This window comes from Indicator indicator, chromosome 30 (assembly GCF_027791375.1).
Source record: "Indicator indicator isolate 239-I01 chromosome 30, UM_Iind_1.1, whole genome shotgun sequence".
Classification (NCBI taxonomy): Eukaryota; Metazoa; Chordata; class Aves; order Piciformes; family Indicatoridae; genus Indicator; species Indicator indicator.
The window spans coordinates 6774200-6797280 of record NC_072039.1 but is presented as its reverse complement, the minus strand read 5'-3'; the positions used below and the strand labels follow the sequence as shown (position 1 = coordinate 6797280).

The 23081-nt window shown below is 51.3% G+C and overlaps 1 protein-coding gene across 3 annotated transcripts in view; it reads right to left on the bottom strand.

Annotated features, from left to right (window-relative positions):
* Positions 1–4726: 4726 nt before the first annotated feature.
* BAZ1B (bromodomain adjacent to zinc finger domain 1B) overlaps positions 4727–23081 on the bottom strand; it is a 49387-nt gene continuing 31032 nt past the window's right edge. For 2 of the 3 annotated variants that reach the window (XM_054394431.1, XM_054394430.1), the window contains 9 exons: positions 20987–21085; positions 20101–20278; positions 18877–19062; positions 15835–15982; positions 14143–14290; positions 12223–12341; positions 9355–9506; positions 7612–7715; positions 4727–6861 (listed from right to left, as the gene is read on the bottom strand). In XM_054394431.1, the coding sequence (XP_054250406.1) occupies positions 6495–6861; positions 7612–7715; positions 9355–9506; positions 12223–12341; positions 14143–14290; positions 15835–15982; positions 18877–19062; positions 20101–20278; positions 20987–21085 (1501 nt within the window). In that variant the 3' untranslated portion in view covers positions 4727–6494. The remainder of the gene's footprint in view (positions 6862–7611; positions 7716–9354; positions 9507–12222; positions 12342–14142; positions 14291–15834; positions 15983–18876; positions 19063–20100; positions 20279–20986; positions 21086–23081) is intronic. The other variant, XR_008489395.1, reaches the window with a different exon arrangement.

Sequence of the window (23081 nt, the reverse complement as noted above, 5' to 3'; positions counted from 1 at the left end):
GGCAGGGGCTGCCCCCTCCCCGGGGCCGGCGCAGCGTGGGGAGCCGGCCTCATGGGTAAGGGGCAAGGGGATGCTGCCAGGGGCCAGGGCAGAGGCCAAGCAGCGGTGGGAGTAGGGACGCACACTGGTTTGGGGGTGGGGAGGCCCACGGGACCCCCACCCCAGCACCGCTCGCCCCTAACAAGTAGCTGCTTTTTTCCTAGAGGTTGTTTTGTTGTTGTTGCTGTTGCCAAACCCAGTGACTCTTCTAACGCTTTCTTTGGGGGGCAGTGGGGGAACGGGGGCAGGGAGGGGAATAATCCAGTCTGTGTTTATTTAATTCTGTAATTTATTTTAGATTTTTTTTTTTTTTAATCATTAGCTGCAAGGAATGGAAAAAACAATAAACCCTGGATGTGTTATTTCAACCGAGCCTGGTGCTGTTTGGAGGGATTCGAGGGGGTCGAGAGCAGCCCAGCAAGAGACCCCCAGGTCAGTGGGTCAGGACTGTGGTGTCCTTATGTTGGATCCATGCCAGGCCCAGGGGACTTTCATGCCACGAGTGGCAGCTGATAGGAGTGTGGTACCAGGGGTCTCCCTGCTCCCTGTGGCTCCCCCTGTGGCTTCCCTGGGGCCACTTCTGGTGCCTGCTGCCTCCCGGCCGAGGAAGAGGAGGAGGAAGAGAAGGAGAAGTAGAAGGAGGAGGAGGAGGAGGAAGAGGAGGAGGGTTTTCCTGTCCTGTCATGCCAGCGAATCATCTTTTCCACTCCGTGCTCTGTAGGTGATTTGGTTGGTGCCACTGAGTGCTGGGGCCTCGGTGCCAGGCGAGGGGGCTCAGTGCTCCAGCACCTAGGGCATGGCAGGCTGGGAGCCAGGGTGATGGGCTGGGGGCTCAGAACCTTGTGGTGGAGAAGGCTCAGCTTTGATGTCCCACGCAGAAGCCCGAGGTGTGGGTAATGGAAACTTCTGGGCAGCTTTATTTATCCCCCCGCTCCGGTTACAATCCCAGCTTGCCTTCCCCATTGTCCGGAGGGAAATTCAAGCCTCAGCTGGTGTTGCTGGAGCTGCTGGGGGGAGCTGGGGCTGTCTTTGCTGTGGGCTGGCTGGGGCACAAGGTGGGCAGCTGTGGTGGGTGCCACCATCCTCCTGGGCAAGGTGGCCCTGCTGTGCTGGGGGCCAGTGCCCTGAGACACCTTGGGAGGGGGGCAGCTTGTCTCTGCAAAGGGTCTGTGGGGCTGGCTGCCCCTGGTGATATGCAGTGCTGGGGTGAGGAAGGAGAGGGGGCTCTGCCCTGGCCCCATGGTGGGCAAGGGGCTGTGGGCAAGAACACAGGCAGCATGGGACCTGTGGCAGGCAGGGGGCTGCAGCAGGGACACAGACAGCCATGGTGATTGTCAGATTATCCATTAATTAGCCAATTAGTTAGCTAGCATGCAGGCTGGGGCAGTGCTGGGCCCCAGTGAGGATCTCAGGGCCCCCATCTCTCTTGCCCAGGGACCAACAAGCTAGCAAGGGACTCTTCTTTCAATACCCACTGCCTGCTCATACCAACAGCCCTTGGCCTTCAGCCCTGTGAAGTCCTTGCAGCTCAGAGCTCCATGTCAGGGCTGCAGCCAAAGGAGAGGTGCAAGACCCCTCCCACCCTGAGCCAGAAGTGGCAGCAGGGGCTGGGTTCAGGCCCCTCACCCCTCACCGTGCTGTGCTGGGGCTTTGTGCTGCGTGATTGATGCTGCGACGCCTTTCATCCACCACCCCTGAGGGTGCTGGGGCGCTGGGAGAAGTCGAGTGACTGATGTGAGAGAAGCCTTCACCCCCCACGGGAGCCAGCACAGCAGCGGAGGTGTGAAGGAGCCCCCACTGCTGTGTGGCACTGGTGGGAGGGGGGATGCTGTGGGGATCATGCCTGATTTGGGGTGCTGCAAGGCAGGTCAGTCGCACCCAGCCCCTCCCCATGGCTGGTGATAACATTGGTGCCAGGGCAGGGACTCCACCTGGCCGCTGTTGCTGGGGGGTCACAGCATCATGGGCTCCCCTGGCTGCCACGGGAAGGTTTGTTTGGGAAGATAAAAGAGCCATGACCTGTGACAGGAGAGTCAATATTGGCTGCAGGACAGGCTCCAAAGTCCAGCCCAGGGAGGCAGGCACAGCGCAGGGTGTGGGGTGCCCAGTGAGGGGGCACACAGCAGTGTCTCTGTGCCAGGGGTACAAGCCTTGCACTGGGCCCACGGCAGCCAGGCAGCCCCACGGCGCTGAGTCCCGAGCCAGCTCTCCGCACCTTTGGCTCGCATGCCCAGACACGTGGCACAGGATTGGTGCTGTGATGTGAGCCTGCCCAGCTCTTGGGGGCACCCTGCCCTTGAGCAGCCTGGCACTTGCCAAGGAGCTGCCTGCCTCTCCAGTGCTCACCCTAGTAAATGGTGGTGCTGGGCCCTAGCTGTTGGGCAGTGGTGGGGCTGCCAGCACTCAGCCACCAGCAGCTCGCAGCCCTGCAGCCTGCCTGGCTCCACAGGAGGCAGCCAGCCCCGAGGTGCTGGGAACGGCTGGTCCTACTGGGGAGACAGAGCTCTTCCACAGAGCCCACCCCTTGGAAGGGCTCTGTGCCAGGGACATCAGTTGTCCTCTTGTCACTGCCACTTCCAACCCTGTGGTGGGGAGGCTCAGCCTTCCTCTGTATGCCCCAAACCATCCCTACATCCCCTCTGTGTCCTGCTTGGAGCAGTCCCAAAAGCAGCCACACCTCCGGTTCCAGCAAGGTTGGTGAGGCTGCAAAGTCCCTCTGTAAGGGGCAAGCAGGGCTCAGTGCTGCCTCATCCCACGGGGGCAGCCCTCTGGGCCTGGCCACCGCTGCCATGGTTGCCCATCCCCAATGCCAGCAGGAGGGCTGGCTGTGAAGGCTGAGCCAGGACTGCCACCGGATGAGAGTGGGCTCAGGACGCCCCCAGTCCTGGTGTCCTGGTCCAGCTGCACATGAAGTTGAGCCTCATGCCCCACCAGCACCTGCTGAGCTGTGGACATTACTCCCCCCTACCCCCAATCCAGGTTTTGAGTAGCAGAAGGCAAGTGGCTGTGCTCTGGGAATGTGCTGAAACCCCCAAGTTACCCATCCTGGTGACTGCTTCATATTAATGACTGAGCCTTGAGGGATGAAGGGGGGGACCAAGCTCATGGCTCCTTACCCACTGCACCCTGTGGCCTCCTCTCAAGGCTGTTCTGGAGCTTCAGAAAATGCAGGTGCCCCAGCAGGCTGTGTCAGAGGCCAGCCCTGGTGAGATGCTGGGGGCAGCCAGGCTGGTGCCTGTCCCTCAGCCCATGGTGCCAACAGGACCATGGCTGCCCACCAGCGCTTGTCTGCCAGGCGTGGGGACAGCTATTTATAGCCCTGCACAGGACACCAATGCTGTGCAGGGGCTGCTATAAAAAGCAAAGCTCTGAAAAGGTCTTGGAGCAGATGCTGGTGTGAGGTCTCTACACTGAGGCCTGGAAAGGTCCCAGCTGGAGTCACATTCTGATTCACTCAGGTCCTGTTGCATGCCTAGCAAGCCAAACCACCTCTTGTGGAGAGGGGCTGAGGCTTCTCTGGGGAAAGCATCATTGCTGACAGCCCTCAAACCCTTCAGGGGAGTTCCTCTGCCCAGCAGAGCTGGACCTGGCTGAAACACTCCCAGCTCAGCTGCTGAGCAAGGAGGATGATGAAGACACCCAGGAAACCATCACCCCCTGGCATTGCGGCACTGGCAGAACTTTGACCAAAGCATGTTTCCACAGAGGATGGGGTGTTCAGCACCTCCCCAGCCTGTATGCTGCCTTTGAAGACCACAGCAGAGCCCAGCATGTCCCTGCCAGGCTGCAAGAGAGCAGGAGGGTGGGCTGGGAATCCTGCCTGCAGAGACAACTACAATGGTCCTTTCCAATCTCTGGGCTGCAGCAACCAAGGCTGTGGTTGCAAAACACATCAACCAGACAAGGGGAACAGTTCTGATGGCCAGTGTGCCAGGGAACACCAGGGTGAAAGAGCAGAGACATCCCAACTTCCCCCTCACCTTGCAGTCCCTTCAGGAGAGCTCCCCAGTGCCACCCTGCATGCTGTGGCAGAAGAGCAAGTGTCACACAAGCAGCCCATAGGAGATAAGGCACCAAAACAGGTGGTCAGCCCTAGGACTGCTCCCTCCTCCCAGTGACCTCCCTCTGTCCAGGGCCTGGAAGAGCACAGCTCCCTCCCCCAGCTCTGGGGAGGATGATGCATAGGCCAGCTCAGAGCACATGTGTCCAGCCAGCACATCAGCTCCTGCCCAGCAAAGCTCAGGGAGAACGGTGGTGTGAGACAGCAGCCCTGCCACAGAGGGCATGGCCCAACCTGGCCCCAATACTGGGAGCTGAGGCACAGCCCAGGGGCTGGGGTAACCAAAGCTGAGCCTAGAAGATGGTTCTTTAGAGCTGTAAAGGACCTGACCCAGACTTGCTGTACTGTTGACCACGCTCTGCAGCTCCATTTCCCCTCCAGAAGGCAGTGGTACCACATCTGACGGGAGCTGTGGGGATGGCAGTGGGGAGACCCCCCTAGACCCCCACATGAACACGGGGCAGCTGCAAAGGACTCTCCACAAGAAGCAGGTTTTACAAACACAAGTACATAATGTTTATTTTGAAGTTTCCAATTTATTACAAGTACAGCCCTTAGCAGAAACCCCCTCCCCCCACATGACATTTATCTTAAAAAAAAAAAAAAAACAAAACCAAAAAACTCAACCAAAAAACGAACAGTTCCAAAGGTTTTACTGTGTGGGACCTGCAGAAAATGTTCTCTATGAACAGGACAAAACAAAGCCTCTGGAGGGGGAGGTGGACGTGTGAAATACAAACGTCAGTGCTATTCTGTGGGGCAGGGAGCTGAGGCTGGGGAGAGGGGAAGTGGCTGGAAACCTGATTAGTCTCTGCAGCCATTGACAGTCCAGAACTGAATAGGAATAACCTGTTAAAAACAAAGCAATACAAACCCAAAACAAACAACCCATAAAAAGTCCACCAAACTAGGCTGCAATTTTAAACTGATCATTTCTTTTCTTCTCCAATCACAGGAGCTGCCATGGCTGCCTTTGTTTCTCTGTTACAAAAGCAGTACAGAGCAATCCCGTGGGCTGGTTTGTTCCAAATTGATGACTTATTAGAATAATAATTAAAAAAAAAAAAAAAAAATCAAGCCCTGATTGTATGATCAAAACCTGGCACAATGGAGAGGGAGAGGTGCTGTAAAGACACCTCCTTTTCTAAGGGAAAAGTCCATACCTTGGCTGGCAGGACCCAGCAGGACAGGGCTGGTTGGCCGGTGTGTGCTGGCAGAGCATGAGGGAGGTGAGCTAGGGGAGGTGTCACTAGAAAACATGGTGAGAGCGTGCCCAGAGAGGGGCTGGGAGACCCCTGCCAACAAGTCCCCCAGTGTGACTCCAGCTACTGGTAGGAAAATCAGTTGTAAAGAGAGAGGGGAGGGGGGGGGGAAATATAAAGCAAACACGATTTCATATAAACTGTACATGTGCCCAAGCAAGACAACTGTATCTTACAGGTGTTCTTTGTACAAGATCACAGCTAGAAACCAGCCACTTTCAGCTAGAAAATTAATTTAAAAAGTTACACAGAAGTTTCTGCTGCTCCCCTTGCCCTGCAACTCCCTCCCCATGGGGCGTGCAGAAACACCGTGCTCTCCACTATGCTTCTGGCACTCGGTTCATCCAAGGGGCTATGTGACTGTGTGCTGTTCAAGGCGAGCAGGGAAGCCATCTGCCTCCAGTGAGTACAAGTGAAGAGCTGAGCTTAGAAGGAGCCTCTTGAGAGCACGAAGCTCCGGAGCTCGTTCCCCGAGAAGAGAGAGGGGCAAAGCAAGAGCACCTCAAAGCCAGTTGTGTTAGGATGCTGGTGAAAGCTGCAACTCCATAAATGTAAGTGCTTGCTCGTCCTATGCAGCCCTCCAGTGGGGGCTCAAAATTAACACCATATAAATATATACATACAAGAACTAGCAGCCCATTGGCCTGATGGCACCCAGTCCTTTCGGTGAAGCAATCTGATCCCTCCCTGCCCCAGCTCCAGGCTGGTTTCACATCACAGGCTGTGGATGGCTGAGGTCCTGCCGTGCTCTGGTGCTGGCTGCTCACAGAGGGGAGGAAATGGCTCATCCGACAGTGCCCGAGCTGGGGTAGGCTTCATGCTCTCCTCTGCCCAGCCAGGCTTTGGCCAGGCCCTCCCTTTGCCCTCCCACCTTCCCCTCCTAGCAGGACAGACTTGTGAAGAGCTTTGTCGATTTTGCAGGAAGCAGTCAAGTCATCTCTGCTCACTCAGTGGATGACCAAATACTTGAGGAAATTGCAGAAAAATGAAAACGAGGCTGGGCCAAAGGGAAGGCTGGATTAATAGAGAAGTGCCTGTTGCTTCCCAGCTCCCTCCAGACAACCCATCCTGCTGCCCAGCAGCACCAGAAGGCCTGCTCCAGCTCTGTCTCTCTCCCTTAGTCTCCCCATCCCTCATTTCTTCCTTTTCCGCCCTCGGGAATGTTCAAGGGGCTCCGACTCACTGTCCTCTTCTTGCTCCTCCAGTTCCTGGCACCTGGCAGAGAGCTTCTTGCGTTTCCTGCGTGCATACGTGTGGCCAGGCAGATGTTTGTGCACCATGTCAATCAAACACTGTTCTGTCTTCTCCAGGCAGGACAGTACGTGACTGCCGTTCTGGTTGTAGCACTCGGCGTTGGAGAACACCTGCTTCATGTCGGAGAGGAACTCCTGCACCGAGCGGTAATCGCCACAAGAGCACTTGCTCTGCATAGTCTGGAAGTCCATAGGGCTGCTGATGACCTCAAAGTAATCTTCAGCTTCCTCCGTGGTCACTGGCTCCCTGCCAAACGAAGAGCCACAAAGATAGGAGGGAAACGTTGGCCCCGGGGAGCTGCAGAGGAGCAGGGATCGCCCCCACCCCCCACGCTCGAGTGGCAGCCCTGACCTGCACCCCCCCAGCGCTGGAGCCAGCCCAGGCAGCACCCCCCCAGAGCTACGGACATGACAGCCCCACAGTGGCCACGGCCTGATGATGGACAGATGAAGGGCAGCAGCTTGTCCTTCTGCACAAAGGGCTGGTCCAGGCACAGGAACATGGCAGATATCACAGAATCACCCATGTTGGAAAAGACCTTTGAGACCATCAAGTCCAACCTATCACCCAACACCATTTAATCAACTAAACCACAGCACTAAGTGCCTCATCCAGTCTTATTTTAAACACTCTCAGGGACGATGACTCCCCCACCTCCCTTGGCAGCCCGTTCCATGGTCACCTCTGCATCACATCACCTACAGAGTGCCCTGCAGAAAGCACCCATCCCAGCCTCCCCTCTTTGGCCCACAGCCTGCCACCCCCTGTCACACCACCTCGGGAGGGCACCACAGCTTCAGTCCAGCCAAGGAGTGAGAGCATGGCGATTTCTTCAGGAGCAGGCTCATTCCCTTTCTTCCCACCCCTAACTTGCTTTTGGAACCCTTGCAGCCAGCGAGTGGATCAGGCAGGACTGCAGCACGGCCGACCCACACCTACACACTGCCTGCAGACAGCCCTGTGCCCATGGAGGAGGAGGAGGCCACCTGCCCTCACCTGAAGGGCCAGCTAAAGCGGTACTTGATCAGCTTGCTGAGGATTTCCTCACACTTCTGCAACTCGAGGTTCTGGCGCCGTGTCATCTTCCTGGTTTGGAGGACCTGCCCACACAAAGGATGCTGTTAAAAGGAGGCAACTGCTATGGGCTTTAGTGAGCAGCAAACAGTTTGCAGGCTGGGTCTCAGCTGAGATTTTCTTGTCAATCCTGCATCTTACAAGCTGGTGTCTCAATGGTTGGGGATATGTAGTAGTGTTTCTGCAGAAGCAAAGTTCATCTTTCAGATGAAGCCATCTTCCACAATAATCAAGAGGCAAACTGCTCTGCTGCAGGACTTTTGATGGCAGCAGCCAAGATATGCAGTGGCAGCTTGAGTCACAAGAAGAGGAACCCCATCCAGAAGCTCTAGTTGGAAGACCTCGCCAGCAGCCTGGCATTTCTCTGGGGGCACCAAGCTTTTTCAAGAGAGGTTCAAAGACAGCATGGTCAAAACAAGTAGCCAAAGAATAAACGACAGCAAATGGAGAGGGTGAATTCCCCCTCCTTGCCTCCTCCGAGTCCCTGGCAGGCAGCACACAGGAGGCAGAGGGAGAGAGGCTGCGGCACTGGCATTGCAGAGCCGACCCTGCCGGTTTAAATACCAGAGAGCAGCTGATGCCTCCAGCGCTGCTGTCCTGTACACAAGGTCAGCTACTTGCCCAGGGAACTGCAGCAGGTCAGCCACCAGCACAGGGACATCCCCTTGGCCCTTGTGAAGCAGCACTGCTTAGGGTATGTCAGATGGTGGGAAGGCTCCACCACGCAGGGCACTATTCCTGAGCCAGCTTCAGTCTCTTCCCCAAGTCCTAGCAGAGCTCTCTTCCCCAAGGCTGTATTTTGACAGAGACCCTGACCCAGTTGTTCCAGTAAGATTCTCCCCACCTGAATATCCTTCTGAGCTGACTGCTGCAGCCCATGCTGGGCCTGCTGGTTTGATCATCCTCCTATCTGTAGCACAGACGAGCTAAAAGGACACTGTAGATACACTGGGCAGCCCATCCACACCCAGCATAACCAGTGGTGACCTCAAAGCCCATGATCTGGACTGCTCACAAAGAGTGACAGGATACACCAGCACTACCAGCCCTGGTGAGTGGCAGATCTAGCAAAGGCTTGTGACATGGCCCATGGGGCTAGAGTATCCTCACACATCCCCTGTGCTGTGTCCCTCCCCAGGACTAACAGCACGGGGCAGCTCCACCCTGCCTAGCATGCACGCGCACACACACACACGATTGCTCTGTTTTATTCTTTCAATGTCAAGTGAAACCTAAACCAGACAAATTATGTCCTGGAGGTTGGGGAGTGACCATACGGACAACAACTGTCAGAAAACAGCCAAGGCTGGGGAGCAAGAGTCCAACATTGCTGGCATTCTCTGACTGTGCAGGACCCCCTCAGGCCCCCACCTCTCTGCAGAGACATATGGGTACTATTTAAAACCCTTTAACAAGCTGCAGGCTGCCTGCTACTCAAGGGGGACAATGTGTGAAAGCTGCTGGGGAAAGATGCCTGGCATAGCTGTGCTCCCTTTGCAGCAGGTCCTTGAGGATATGGCTCCTTTGTTAGCCTGCCCCAGCCCAGCCCGGGTCTCACAGCATGATCCAGGGTATAGCTTTGGGAAGGGGAGGGGAGGAAGTGTGACACCTGTTTGTTTATAACTCATGATGTGAGCAGCCTCCAGGGAGCAATTTGCCTCTTACCAGCTCATCAATGTCTGCGCCGTTGACAGGTGCAGCCCTCTGCCGGGGTCCCCTGGCAGGGTGCAGTGATTGCTTCTTCCTTTGGTGCCTTCCCTGCCTCGAGGAGTACATGGCTGTGCTCTGCTTGCCCCGGGCTGCCTTCCTGGGTCTCACTGAAACACAGAAGCCACAGGCTTAGAGGAATGGTTTAACCTGAAAGCAGAGATCACCAGCCCTTTGCCCAAGGCAGAAGGGAGCTGGTGAACCCCCAGTGAACCCACAGACAACTGCAACCACCCCTCTCAGGACTTATCAATGTCTAAAGGGTGGGAGTCAAGAGGATGGGGCCAGGCTCTTCAGTAGTGCTCAGTGACAGGCTAAGTGGCAATAGGCACAAACTGCAACCCAGCAGGTTCTATATTATCATAAGGAAAAAATTCTTTCCTGTGAGGGAGAACTGAATCAGGCAGCCCAGAGAGGTTTTTGTGGAGTCTCTGCAGAGATACCTCTTGGACATTGTGATCCTGGGCAACCTGCTCTGGCTGACTCTGCTTTAGCAGGGGGTTGGACTAGATGATCCCCAGAGACCCCTTCCAACTCCCACCACTCCGTGATTCTGTGACCCAGCTTCTCGTCAGCCTGTCCTCACCCAGCACATGCTTGTGTCAGCTCTTGATACCCTCTCCAGTGAGACAGGAGGGTAATCACCTCCTGTCCAAAGAGAGGCCACTGCTGCCTGGCAACAGCTTTCTGTCAAAGGGTGGTCACACAGGTTAGCCAACAGCACTGGCAGACCCTCGAACTCCAAGGTGAACTGGGAGCTTCCAAGCTCCTCAGTCACAGGTACAGCTTGCTTAAGGGCTGCAACACAATCCCCCTCAGCCTGCAGAACCCATGTGCTGAGACCCTGACACACTGGGACTTGATGGAAGGGCAGAGGAAGTAATGCAAGGTCAGTGTCTCAACTGCAACACCCCTTCTGAGAGCACCAGGAACAGAAAACTTGCAGTTTGCCCAGTTTCCTGTGCTCCTTACTGGCCTGGGGCTGGGGGCTTTTCCAAGCGGCCCACACAGTGGGATAAGCCAGTTGTTAACCGCTCCCCCCCCGCCCTGAAATGCAAACTGTGTGCAGGGGGAGTGTCAGGTTACTGCAGCCGGGAGCTGCTCCACGTGCTGCAAGTGGGAAACAATGGGATTTCATTCCCCAAGCCCCTGGCTGCTGCAGTAGATCCCCAGGGAAGGCACTCGGCCTGCTTGGTCAGGCTGCCTGTCAGAGCCCTCCGCTGATGGCGGCGCAAGTGTGCTGACGCATCCCCCTGGCTTGAGTTTCTCCCGTGGCCCCCTCTGTATCAGCAGAACGGGTTGGGTTTTCTTTCCCCAGGCCATGCTCTTTCCACCTGGCCACAAGAGCCTGAGCAAGCTGCATCCCTCCAAGCGTGCTGCAGCGCTTCATCTAATCCAGGCCTGCCCAATAAATCAAAGCTGCAGGGCCCCCCCGGCGCGCGGCGGGGCCGGGGGACATCCGCCTGCTGTCGCTCCGCTTGTGTGGCAAGCGTGTGGCACGTGTTAGATGTCTGACAATCCAACATTCTAGGGTCTATCCCTCAGGATAAACGCCACCAGGATTAATGGGACTTCTCTGTTAAAACAAAAAAAAAAAAAAAAAAAGTTTTCCACCCTGACCTTTCCATGTTAATGCTCTTTAAAACCAGGGGGTTGCATTTTAGTGCTTTTATTTTTAGTGACTCGAACCCTCTTTTGCTATTGTTTGGAAAGCTTGGCTCAGCTCCTGACTTGGCCGTGCAACACAGGCTGAACGGGCTCCAAGTGTGGACATGGATACACCACAGAACAACAAGCAGTGTACACAGCCAGGGTATCAGTGAACATCCCTGAAACCAGAATAAAGCCAGGGAATCGAGGCTGAGAGACCTGGACAGAAACCCTTGAAAGAACGTGGGATAATCCTCTGGGCTTTGGGCTCCAGATTCCACCATCTGCCCTGGTTAAGACAATTTGAAGTTAATTTTATGTCAGTCAAGGGCATTTTGACAGAAAGCAAAGGCTGGCAGTGTGCCATTCCAAGACTGATCTCTTCAGTGCATTGAGTTGCCCAAGTGAGACAGAGTCAAATTCCCTTAAAAACAAAGCGGACACACAAACTGCAGAGTGGTTTAGTGGAGAAGCAGTCATTGAGGAATCCAAAAAAATGTTCTTTTATTCCACTCAGCTGCCCAGGAATAAGCCAGCAATGCATCCTGAGTGGTCTCTGTATGCAACCAAAGGGTGCTGGCACTTGAGGCCACAGTGCACCTTGAGAGCTGTGCCTTCCCACAGGAATGGGCAGAGGAAGTGCCAGTCCTGCTGCTGGGAAACACCTCCTTGCCAAATCATTAGAAATCCTGCACTTCAGAGGCTATGAGCTGGTGGGAACAGAAAAAGCAAGGAGGGGGGGTCGTGGTTAAAGCTCCATAAGCACTTATCAACAGCGGTTCAGTTAACCTACAAACCCTGGAGGTGCAGACTGCCAGCACCAGTAACTGATAACACTGTTGCCACGCTCTGCCCTGCTGCAGGCTCTGCTCACTGCCCCTCAGCACTCCCCGTGGCCTCAGCAATGTCCCCAGGGGCCTGGCTGGGCAGCCAGTGAGAGCTCACCACAATTTGAATTGCTGCTAGTGCTGACCCTACACAAGAGGTCACTCCAGCTGCCCATGTAATGCACAGCACAACCACAGCCTTCCCCTGTGACATCATCTCCCAGAGTTTCTGAGCAAGAACCTGTTCTGTATGAGGAAAAGCACAACTCCCAAACGGGATCAAGACTTTGGACACTGAAGGCAGAGGCTTAACGTTTTTTGTTACTTTCCTGCATGGTCAAAGCCTTACATTTCAGTCCAGCAACTTCATAATCTTCTTCCTCCTCCTCTTCCTCTTCAGCATCTGGTTCATCAGAAGCTTCCTCACCTTCTTCACCTTCATCCTCAGCAGAATCCTCTGCATAGCTCCTAGAGTAAGGCACGTAAAGGCATTTGTTGTACCAGAGCCTGGGCATCAGAGGCCCTGGGCCCTCTTTCCTGTTAGTTCCTAGGCAGAGACATGCTGACCACCTCAGTGTGAAATAAAAACCCTGTCTCAGACTGAAGCAGTTTACTGTATTCCAGACAGTATCAAGTGGTAGCTACAGCTAAAAGGGCACTTCCCAGGCTATTGTCTCAACATCTGGGCTGAAAAATCCTCAACAGCTCTATCTGTGGTTTTTTTTTTCTGCTGTTCTAGGCACCTTGACCATGTGATTACAGATTTAAAGATTTTGATTGCTGTGCAATTCACTCCTCCCTGAGACGATGTGCTGCTGATCCAGGTCTGCAGGCCTGGCCTGAGGAGTTTCAAAAGGGTTTGGGATTTTTGCTTCTGCTAGAATATTTTCCCATTATCTCTTTCTAATGTCATACCACATGCTTGTGCACTATAGGAAACAGTCCTCATTTGGTATTAGTCACAGCTAAGCTTGTATTTACTAATGAGCTGAGCATCTGGATTCTCATGTCCTGATGTCAGAAGCCACAAGACTCCTTGCTCAGGACAGTTCTAACTTGCTGCACGTGTCTGTTAAAGCATTCAAACCATTACAAAACCAGGAAAAGGAAAACAGCTTGCATAGGCAAAAGGGGACAAAGGCAAAGCTGCTGTGGGAGTCTCAATCCTCTGGAGAAAGAGGATCTTGAGCTGTAAAAGGAATAAGAATAAGCTACCACAATAATGGGGGAAAGTGCTCCCAGGCTGACATTTTTCCCCTGCCTCAGCTAAGATGACAAGAGCAGAAAGCAGATAACAAGACAGGTGTTCCCCCACCTGATGGCTCCCATCCAGGAGCCAAGCAGCTTGCAGGTGACTCTGGCACATCAAAGAAACTATGATCTCAGGCAGGAACAGCTGCACTGAAGCCCTGTCACTTTTGTACAAGCCTTACGAACTCTTAAATGGTGCCCAGGGAGTAAGTAATACTTTTAAGGCCATACACCACCTGCACGTTACAAGCTGGTACACCTCTCATTGTGCTGCTGCTCTGGAAGGGAGGATCTGTTGACTGCTTATGCTTCAGATGCCATTTGATAGCCTCACCTCACTGACAAGCAGGTAGATGCAGCACAGAGTCCCAATCAGCAGAGGACATACATTGGAAACAGAAAAATACATCTCACACACATTTAACTTTCAGCCTGTAGTTCAAAAAGCTCTTCAACCCCTCGCTGTCAGCAGGCAGCTACTGATTTCTCCTGCACAGAACAATTCCTCCTCAAATCCTGTTCCCTCTGTAGCCCTAAAAACTCTTGCCTTGTTAGGGTTTAGCAGGTCCAGAAAAACATCAGAGTGGCATTTTGTGGGCTGATTTTAAGTAGCACAGCAGTGGCTAAACTGCAGCCTGAAGTAACCTCTGGTCTGCCAAGAACACAACAGTAACTTAGCCCAGGGGACTACGGAGCTGCAGTGCTACCAACTACACTGCTGTGAAAAAGCAAGCCAGCTCAGAGGAAACAACAGCCCTTAGTGCATCTCATTTTGGTTGATGTTTTGTGAGTGTTTTCATTGCTAACTTGGTTAAAACTGCTGAAGCTGCCATGAGTCAGTACAACCCAGGAGTGCTGAAGCAACAGCCCCAAAACCCCTCCTTTTCTGTTGTTCCAGTGGCACCAAGCTCACCAGGCCATTTCCAACCTTTGGTTTCAGACTGGTTTGGTTGTCTTGTGAAAGGCATGGCAGGAGCAGTGCACCAGTGGTGGTGCAAAGGAGAGGAGGGTCACCCACCTGCCTCGTGAGCTGCGCCTGGCAGTGGAAGGCTGGCACGCAGGGCACTGCCATTCACCCTCCGGTATCCCGTAGAGCGCCGGCCGCAGGCAGAAGAGGTGGAAGGCTTTGTTACACTCATCACACAGGATCAGCTTGTCATCCTCACCTAGGAGAGGGGCAGCTTACTTGTAACGACTGCCACAGCCTTGCTCAACTTAAAGCAGAAGCTGCTGCAGTGCTGGGGGTCAGGACAAAGCAAGAGAGAGATGGCAAAGTACCATCTGACGGCAGGGACCCTTCCTCCTCGCTTCCACCACTGCAGTGGAAACCAGCAAGGTTTAAAAATAAACAAGCAAAACAATGCAAAGCCCAGTGCCCTGCAAAGATTTCATGTGAGGAAAAGGTAGCAGCCTGCCAAATAGGTTCCACCCATGCTAAATCTCAAGGCAAACACAGCAAGAAGCTATAAACACAGCCAGTTTTATTTTAGCCTCAGTCTGGTCAACCTGCACAGCATCTTCTTTCTACTTAAGGTAGCAAACCCCCAGAGAAAAATCAGTATGCAGCAGAACTAGTCTCTCTGTGCTTCTCACTGATGCAGGGAAAGAGGGAGACAGTCCTGAGCCAGCTATTTCATTTACTGAAGAAGAAAAAAAAAAAAAAAAAAAAAAAAGCAAGTGCAGAGAGCTTGCCAGTACATCTCATTCTCTAACATCCCAGCTCTTAAATTCTGTGAAACTAATCTGTTGGCCTCAGGTGATCCCCTTCTCACATCCTAGAATCCCCTCTCAACAGCAGTTTTTGAATTGGTTTGGAATATCCCTGAGGCTCCACAGTGAAGGAGGCTTTTGCACCAGTTCAGCCCTTAATTTCTTTCAAAAGGTGGATGGCATAGCCTTGGTAAACAAAAGTGGCCCAGCACTCCCTCAGAGGTCTGCCTGCCCTCATTCCCACTAGTGTCTCAGCAAATAGAAAGTGAGACAACAAGCACATGATGAGGCAGAATGTTCTACCAAGCTCTTTCTCCCAGGCTTCCATCCAAAAGGAGAGGTTATGGCAGAATAAATGCTGACGCTTTGGTGACACCCTTTCTACTACTTCCCTCTCCACCTGCAAGACTCTGAAGTCCTTCACCCTATAGTGCATGCAGAAAAGGCAGTCCCTTGCCACCTATTGGACTTGATGATCCCTGGAGGTCCCTTCCAACCCCTAGCATTCTGTGATTTGGTTACTTCCCCAGCTAGTAAGGCTTCCAGCTCATTGAGCAGTTCCACTCCCAGGTTAGCCTCAAAAATCCCACCTTGCTCTCCCCCATTTGGCAACAACCTTCCCATCTTCTCCTTGCTCGTTCCCTTCTGTAAAAGATGAGATTGACTGACAAGGCTGAAAGACCCAAAGACCATTCCAACTCAAAACTAAACCAGGGAATGGACAGTGGCACAAGTATTTCCAGAAGGATTTGTGGATGGCTTGTATCCAAGTACCCTAAATATCCAGGGGATAGCAGCTCCACAACGTTCTGCAAGACCATGCCCTGGTTTTGTAAGAAGAGTTTATTGGCACCAGGGTCAAATGCTTCTGTGAAACCAACTCTTCTGACTGCAAATCCTGATGGCCAACACTCAGGGCAGAGCCAGAGGGGGCAGACTAGGAGGGTGCATTGGCTCAGCAGGGCACGGAGAGGTGACAGTGTGGGGCAGGAATTCCTACCTTTCTTGCGACACACTTTGCACCTGGCATTCTCTGCAGACATATCCCACTTGATGCAGGCATCCAGCATCCCGAGCAGCACGTGCATGCGGGAGAAGGTCTGGGCCTCACGGATTGCTGTCTTCCACTTCTCCGTGGCTGAAGCGACCTGCGGACAGACCAAACAACTTACAACCAAGCACACAGACAGATGCAGCTCCCTGCAGCCTGAAGGTGGTTTTATATCCTTTAGAGCTGGGGCCCTTCATAAGCAAAGCTCGACTCTGTGTTTCTTTCCTTCCATGTAGCCTCAGCAGTCCTGTTTGTGGTTTATCCATCCCCAGCCTCACTGGAGCAGGCAGTTTGTCCCTAACAGTAGAGTTCTTTTGCATTTCACGGCCAGGCTGAAACAACCTACGTGAACTCCACTAAATTCTTGCTCTGAAAGTCTAACCCAAATAATCAGCAGGCTAAGAAAATAAAAGGCAGAAATCTAGCCCTGTTAAAAAACAAACCAAACCAAACAAACAAACAAACAAACAAACAAACCCAAAAAACACCAAAACCGGGATGAAAGTTAGGAGACAGCTGGCAGCGTGGTAGATTGGAGCAGGCTGTGCTGCCCTCCAGTGGGTACTGCAGAGACACTGAGACCGTCAGCAAGACCTGCCACAGGCTTGGTTGGTCCTCCTGGTTCTCTGAGCTGTTCAGCTGGCAAAAGGTGACATCAGCTACAATTGGGTTTGACAGGCAAAGCACTTGGGAGCCCCAAAAACGAAACCAGCTGCTTTCCTGAGACAAGATGACCTCAGCGCATCTGAAATCCCAGAATTAGCTGCAAGTGGGGACAAAAGCATTAAACCTGAGATTTGCACCAAGGCAACTGCTGGGGTCTGCACATAGCAGGCCACATGTGAAAGCTCCAACTCAGCTCTGGAGGTTTAGAAACAAAGTTTGTGGTAAATCGGAAATGCATCAGAACAGAGAAGTAATCCAGAGCCACCGCATGTTCCACTCCAACGTTAATCCTTTGCTTTACAACAATGAGGTGACAGCCTAGACATGACAGGGACATAATAGGACTCAAGTGAATGTTCTTCTACCCCAGGAGAATGAAAAAACAAAACATTGAAGTGTCAGATGGGAAAATCTCAACTCTGCAACTGACAGCAGTTCGGGAGCCAAACAAAACCAGGATTTTTGCAGAGTTGCACATTCTCCCCAGCCTGAATCCGAGGAAGCACAGCATATATTAGATGCTTGGAAAAATACACAAACTGCTCTAAAATGCCAACATCCCTGCTGCCATTGCTAGTGTGGGACATGGAGCCTGAGATATTCAAGACAAACGGAAACCTGCACAGTCTGCTGTGGCAGATTACACAGCTCTGTGCTATTTCTTTGCAGGGCATTGTTGAGGTGCTTCACATACTGGGTAATTGATTTTCCAACTAACAGTTCCATGGCTTTTGCTGTTAACATACTGGGGGAACTGCTGGGCCAAGATAAATCTGCAAAAGATGTTGGCAGGTTTTGCTGAAGACTTTTCTCCCCAAGCCTGTGGAATTTAACAGATTTTTTAGCCTTGCTTCCCAAGCATCATGAGACTATGGCATTTTAGCAGTGCCATTATCAAGGGAGTTCAGACTGCCAACTGGGCAAAACAGGAGACTGAAAGAAGTTACTTCAATACCCTCCTGACTGGAGAGGAGCAATCTAGCAGGGAAAACAAAAGAAAGGCCACAAAAATACTACTAAAAGACAAAGCCTCAGTCCCATTTCAACTTCAGAGTGACAAAACCTCCTGCTTCGGTAAAGATGGACAAACCTCCAGCTAGAAAGCTCTCATCTGGTATCCCAAGATGACAGAAATCCCTCTGAACAGCTGAAACAGTAACTGCTGAGTTGTGAAGCTGCTCTTTGTGGTATTGTCTGCAGGTGCAGACTGACCCTGCCCTAGGCTTTTCCCTTGCAAGCACTGCTGACAGCAAGTAGCAGGGGGATTAACCTACCCCTTTCTTCAGAGTGCTGAAGCAGTTATACTCCAATGTCACTCTGCAAAGAGGTCACAGATTCCCTGTCCTACTCTGGGATAGTCCAGAGTGCTACTGCCACTGGAAATGGGAACCTTTGCATAAACACATAGACCCAAGACTGATTTTCAGGAACTGCTATAAGCCAAGTCTGCATAACCTTGTGCCTCTCAGCAGCATGATCTGTCTGTGTAGCTGAGCCAGCAGGAACCCTCAGAGCAGACAATTGTGTCAGCAAACGGGTGCCTATTAAGCCATACCTTGTTTCTCACAGGGAAAATGACACATAACCATACCACAGGACTGCAATTTCACTCCTACAGTCTGTAAGTACATTAAGTGTGGTTTTCCAGTACAGTTATGCTCTATTTTACCTGCTATGTACTCTCAGGGCAGTTCTGGCTCTAAAAGACTTCATAATTCTTGGCTTGGGCAGGGGATTTGTCTTTAAAAGCCTGAAAGTCATTTTTTTTTGACTGGGTAACTATATCTAAGATCCAGACTGCTCTTTCAAGGTCATTTATAAAGCTTCTCTGCTTTGGGGAAAAAAAAAAAAAAAAAAAAGGAAGCTTGTTCCAGATAAATTGAGGCAAAAAAAAAACCCCAAAACAACCACCCCAAAACAAAACAACCACCCCAAAACAAAACAACCACCCCAAAACAAAAACTAAACAAACCACCACAAGTCTTAGAAAACTCTGAGTCAGGTAAGAAAGCACTGCAGGAATAAATAAATAAACGTTCCAGAGACATGGGCACAAACCAGTGGTCCAGAAGAGGACCTGCATGATGCTGAGACTGGCACCACTGAAATCTGTACTGTAATTCCTTCAGGATGGTTTTTATTTTCCCCATACTATTGCTCTTTAACATGAGCAGGGAACACCTGGCCTCATAAACAACAAACCCACTGCACTCCAAACTTGGAATGGGGCAAAGCTGCTCAGGATTTAGTACCTGATGAAATGCATTGTCCCTGCTCAAAGAGTTCTATCACAAGACCAAAGCAGAGCCCTCAAGTGAGCAATACCTTAGCTTCTTCTGCCATTTTCTTGTCTTCATCTATCTCCTCAGTCTTGGCAATGTAGTCCTCTCCTTGATGTTTCCTTCTCTTCTGCTTGGGGGCCATGAAACCTTGCAGAAACTTCTTAACCACACCAGCTTGGAGTGCAATCACACACTCTCCAAACTCCTTCAAGCTCTCTAGTGAGTACACCTGTCAGAGAGAGCATAAGATCAGCATGGGAACAGTTGGGTGTCACTCCCCATGCTGCCTTAGGTGGGTCTGGCCTGCAAATGGATGCATGTGATACTTAACACAGTGCTGTTATCTACTATACTTGGCTACAGACTCAGCATATTGCTGCTTCTGCTGGAGTTCATACATAGCTGATGATCATGCATAGCACTGCTGAGAAAAAAGCATCATGCCTTTAAAAACCCACCTCAAACCCCCCCCAACCCCAAATCCATGATGGCCAAGCACAAAGCCATTCTTTCACTCCTTAAGCAACTTTGGTTTTTCCCCTCCTCTTAACACTTGTGGCCTTATCTACACAAGGAAGTCTCTGCAGTGGCTCAGGATGCAGCTTAAACAAAGCTCTAACCATTCCAAAGCCAGACAACATCATCTTAGAGGAGGAGGAGCACAGACTAGTCACAGGAGTGTGCACTTTACCCACATCAGGCAGATTCATCCTGTCCTAAAGACACTCAGTGCACTGGTAAAGCTCATGTGAGTTAGGCTGAATGAGCTAGAGCACCAAGAATTCATGCTTTCATTCACTGCACAGTAACTTCCTTGTGCTGACATACCCATAAACATCCTTTAGGTCCTGGAACTGGGCCACAATCATTACCCCAAGCCTAAAATGGTCTGAACTTCTGAAAAAACCAAAGCAACTGCAAAAATGTAAATGTGCTGTCTCAATAAGACATGTTGGCTTGGACATAGAAGCTGAGAATGAGCTACAGCATGTTCTGCTAACAACCCATCAAGAAGTCCACCACCAGATGCAGGAAATGGGACAATTTAACAGCTGTGCAGGACACCCAGCTCCAACATTATGACCCACCTACACCAAAATGACCTCAGTCTAGCAGCTATGCAATCCTTAAATAGTTTAGAAAGAGAAGACATGAAAAAAAACCTGTCTGATCCTCTTGTCTAAGGAGAACAGGAGACTCAAGACCTCCTACAGAAAGGATCAGCTTGTGCTTGTCATGCTCAGTATTACTTTGCCTGTTCACTCACTCTTGCTTCATATTCTGGTGTCACATCAACATAACCCAGGCCTCCCTTTTGCAGCCGAGTTGCAACCTCTATTAGATCACTCCGGAGGTAGTTCAGCAGTTCCTGGTTGCCATCACAGGATTTCAGGCCCAAGTTCTGTTTCCGTGCCAAATGGATAGAGTGAGTGATGTCCTGATACCTGGAAAATCAAAACCAGCCTTTGAGTACACACAGGCCACTGCCCTGTGAGCTGTGCAGGCACTGGGTAGACAATGGTGCCCATAATCATCTGCATGCTCCACCAGTGCAGAACATCCTGTGAAAGCTGCTTGAAAGCAGGTGGCAGCTGTGGCTCTGAGGGGAACAGCACTGCTTTGGTTTCCAGTTGCAAGGAGCAGCTCAGACTGAGACAGATCCTCTTCACACTTTAGAGCATTACTGATCAAGAACTTGCCGTTACAGTATCACAGTACATTAGAGGTTGGAAGGGACCTCCAGAGATCATCCAGTCCAAATCCCCTGCCAGAGCAGGATCACTTAGGGTAGTCTGCACAGAAATACATCCAGGTGGGTTTGGAAAGTCTCCAGAGAAGGAGACTCCACAACCCCCCTGGGCAGCCTGTTCCAGTGCTCTGTCACCCTCACTGTAAAGAGGTTTCTCCTCATGCTGAGGTAAATTTATGTTCAAGCTTGAACCTGTTGTTTCTTGTGCACCACTGAAAAAGAGATTGCCCCCCTCCACTCACTGCCCAAGCAAAGCAGCTGTTTCACACCCACAATATCCTCCCTCCTTCATCAGGGCAGGACCAAAGCACAGTGCAGAAGGCTGCTCAGAGATGGAAAGGCCTGGTGTGACAAGGACACGACTTTGAGGAGGCACACAAAGGCAGAGACAAAGCAGGCTCACTTTTTCTCCAGCCGCTCCTTCAGCTGGCTCTCTCTCACTCCTTGTGGGTGCAGGCAATCCAGCAGCTCATCCAAATCCTTCTGACTGTCACAGAGAAACCTGAAAGATACAACAAGCAAGCACCAACATCAGCTAATGTCCCTCTGTGGCAAGACAGGTCCTTCTGCTGAACAGCTGACAAGTATTAGTGGGCAGGGATGGCAAACAACTCATCCCCCAACCCCATGGAGCAAGGTGAAACACAGCCAAGAATGCTGCCATAAGCAATCTCGTTCAGACTGGCCCCATTTCAAGGTCCCAAAACGTAGCCAATTCCAGGGTAAAGAAAAATAAACCCAAAACAAACACAGAACTGATTTATAGACACCACCCCCCCCCCCAAGTTTATTAAATCATTGGCATTTGGATTTAGTCATCTACCCCAGGGAACTAGATCCACTAAGCTGCAGTCAGTTGAAGTAATTCTGAATGTCATTCTTGATGCACTAGGAGAGGTGAAGAGGCTGTGCACTGCATAGCAGGGTAACTCCATCACTCCTCCTGCAGAGCCTTCCACTTTAACCCAGTAAGTCCCTACATGGCCAAAAGGTTATGTCCTGGCTTATACCACACCTGTGTATTTGTGACTGTGAAGCCTGTGCCCTCCCTTCTAAGAAGCTTGTTTTAGGTTGAAAGCTTCAGTGCAGTCTGTGGAAACCACATTGATTAGCTTCAAATCTTTCTGCTCACCAAGTCCTTCAGGACAGCAACGGTGATTGATGTGATGAGGAAAACCAGTACAGAGTTCTCCACACAAAACATTCTCTCTGCAGTCCCAAAGTACAATTGAATTTTAAATGCTGGGTTGTAGCTTTGAGACAGCCTGAAACTCTGCTCTTTTCCTCTTCTTTTCCCCAACTCTCCTCCAGGATGCTATGGAGCCTCCTCACCTGGTGGGTGGTAGGTATTCAGTCAGAGCTTCAGAGCTCACTGACAGAAAATAACACTGATTATCTATCTTCTACAAGAGGATTGCTCCTTAGAAGAAGGAAGTAAGAGAATAGCAAAATCAACCTCCTATAGAAACAACTGCAAAGGACCCCTCTGCAATCCTTAGCAGCCACTGAGAAGACTCTAGATCTAATTTTCCTTCTTGGGCACATGCTCAGATAAGCCAAATAACTAGAGAAAGAATCTGTTCTGGCTCCTCTTGGAACGAGAGTATCCACAAAGTAGAAATACTTACTAAACATCCTATCTGAAAAGAAAGTATTTCACAGTTCTAATTCCTATCAGGGGAACAGCCTCACAATCTGCATTCAGTTAATGAATGAATGACTGTGATAAAACACAGGACGGTTTAAAAAGGAGAGAGAAAATAGTTCCTTGCCAATCACTTGGCTCTAGTCTACTCCAACCCTGTGGAGCATTCTCACTCTGCACACTGAGATCAAACCTTTTGGCCACCACTACCACCCTCCCTGGGAGAAACAGCACAACGCAGCTCCAAGTATCTTTCACCATCTAGAGCTGAGCACAGGCACTTCAAAGTAGAGATTGCAGGCTGGTCATGGGATCCCTAAAGGCATTCACACAAACCTGTAACCATCTAACTTGTGTCTTTTCCTTACATATTGCACCTCTGGTGAGTGATCAGCACTCCTCCGTTCACTGGCAGGGCTACAGACAGGCCACTGCAAGGCCCAGCCTTTCTAAGACTACAGGACTTCTGCTAAATAAAGAGAAATACCTGCAGAATATTTGCTATCCTTGGGGCAAATGCTGGGATTGGTCCCCCTCAGCCACGTTTCAGTATCACAACATGGGAATGGCATAAACCAAAATTCAAAACAGTTGCCCCTGCAGATACTCAGCAGAGGACTATTTCTCAGGCATGCTGAGAAGGTTGCTTAAGTCATGATGAAACAACATCAGCCACTGCGGGGGATGCACCACAGAATCCAGTTGGAAAAACATCCAAGACCACCACATCTGAGCTTTCTCCAGCTTTCCCTCATGGCTGCAAATCTAAGAGGGAATTCCCTGCAGTTTTGTCTTACCATACAAATGAAAGGGCACTGGAAAGAGTTAGCACGTGGTGCTTGGATTCTTCAGT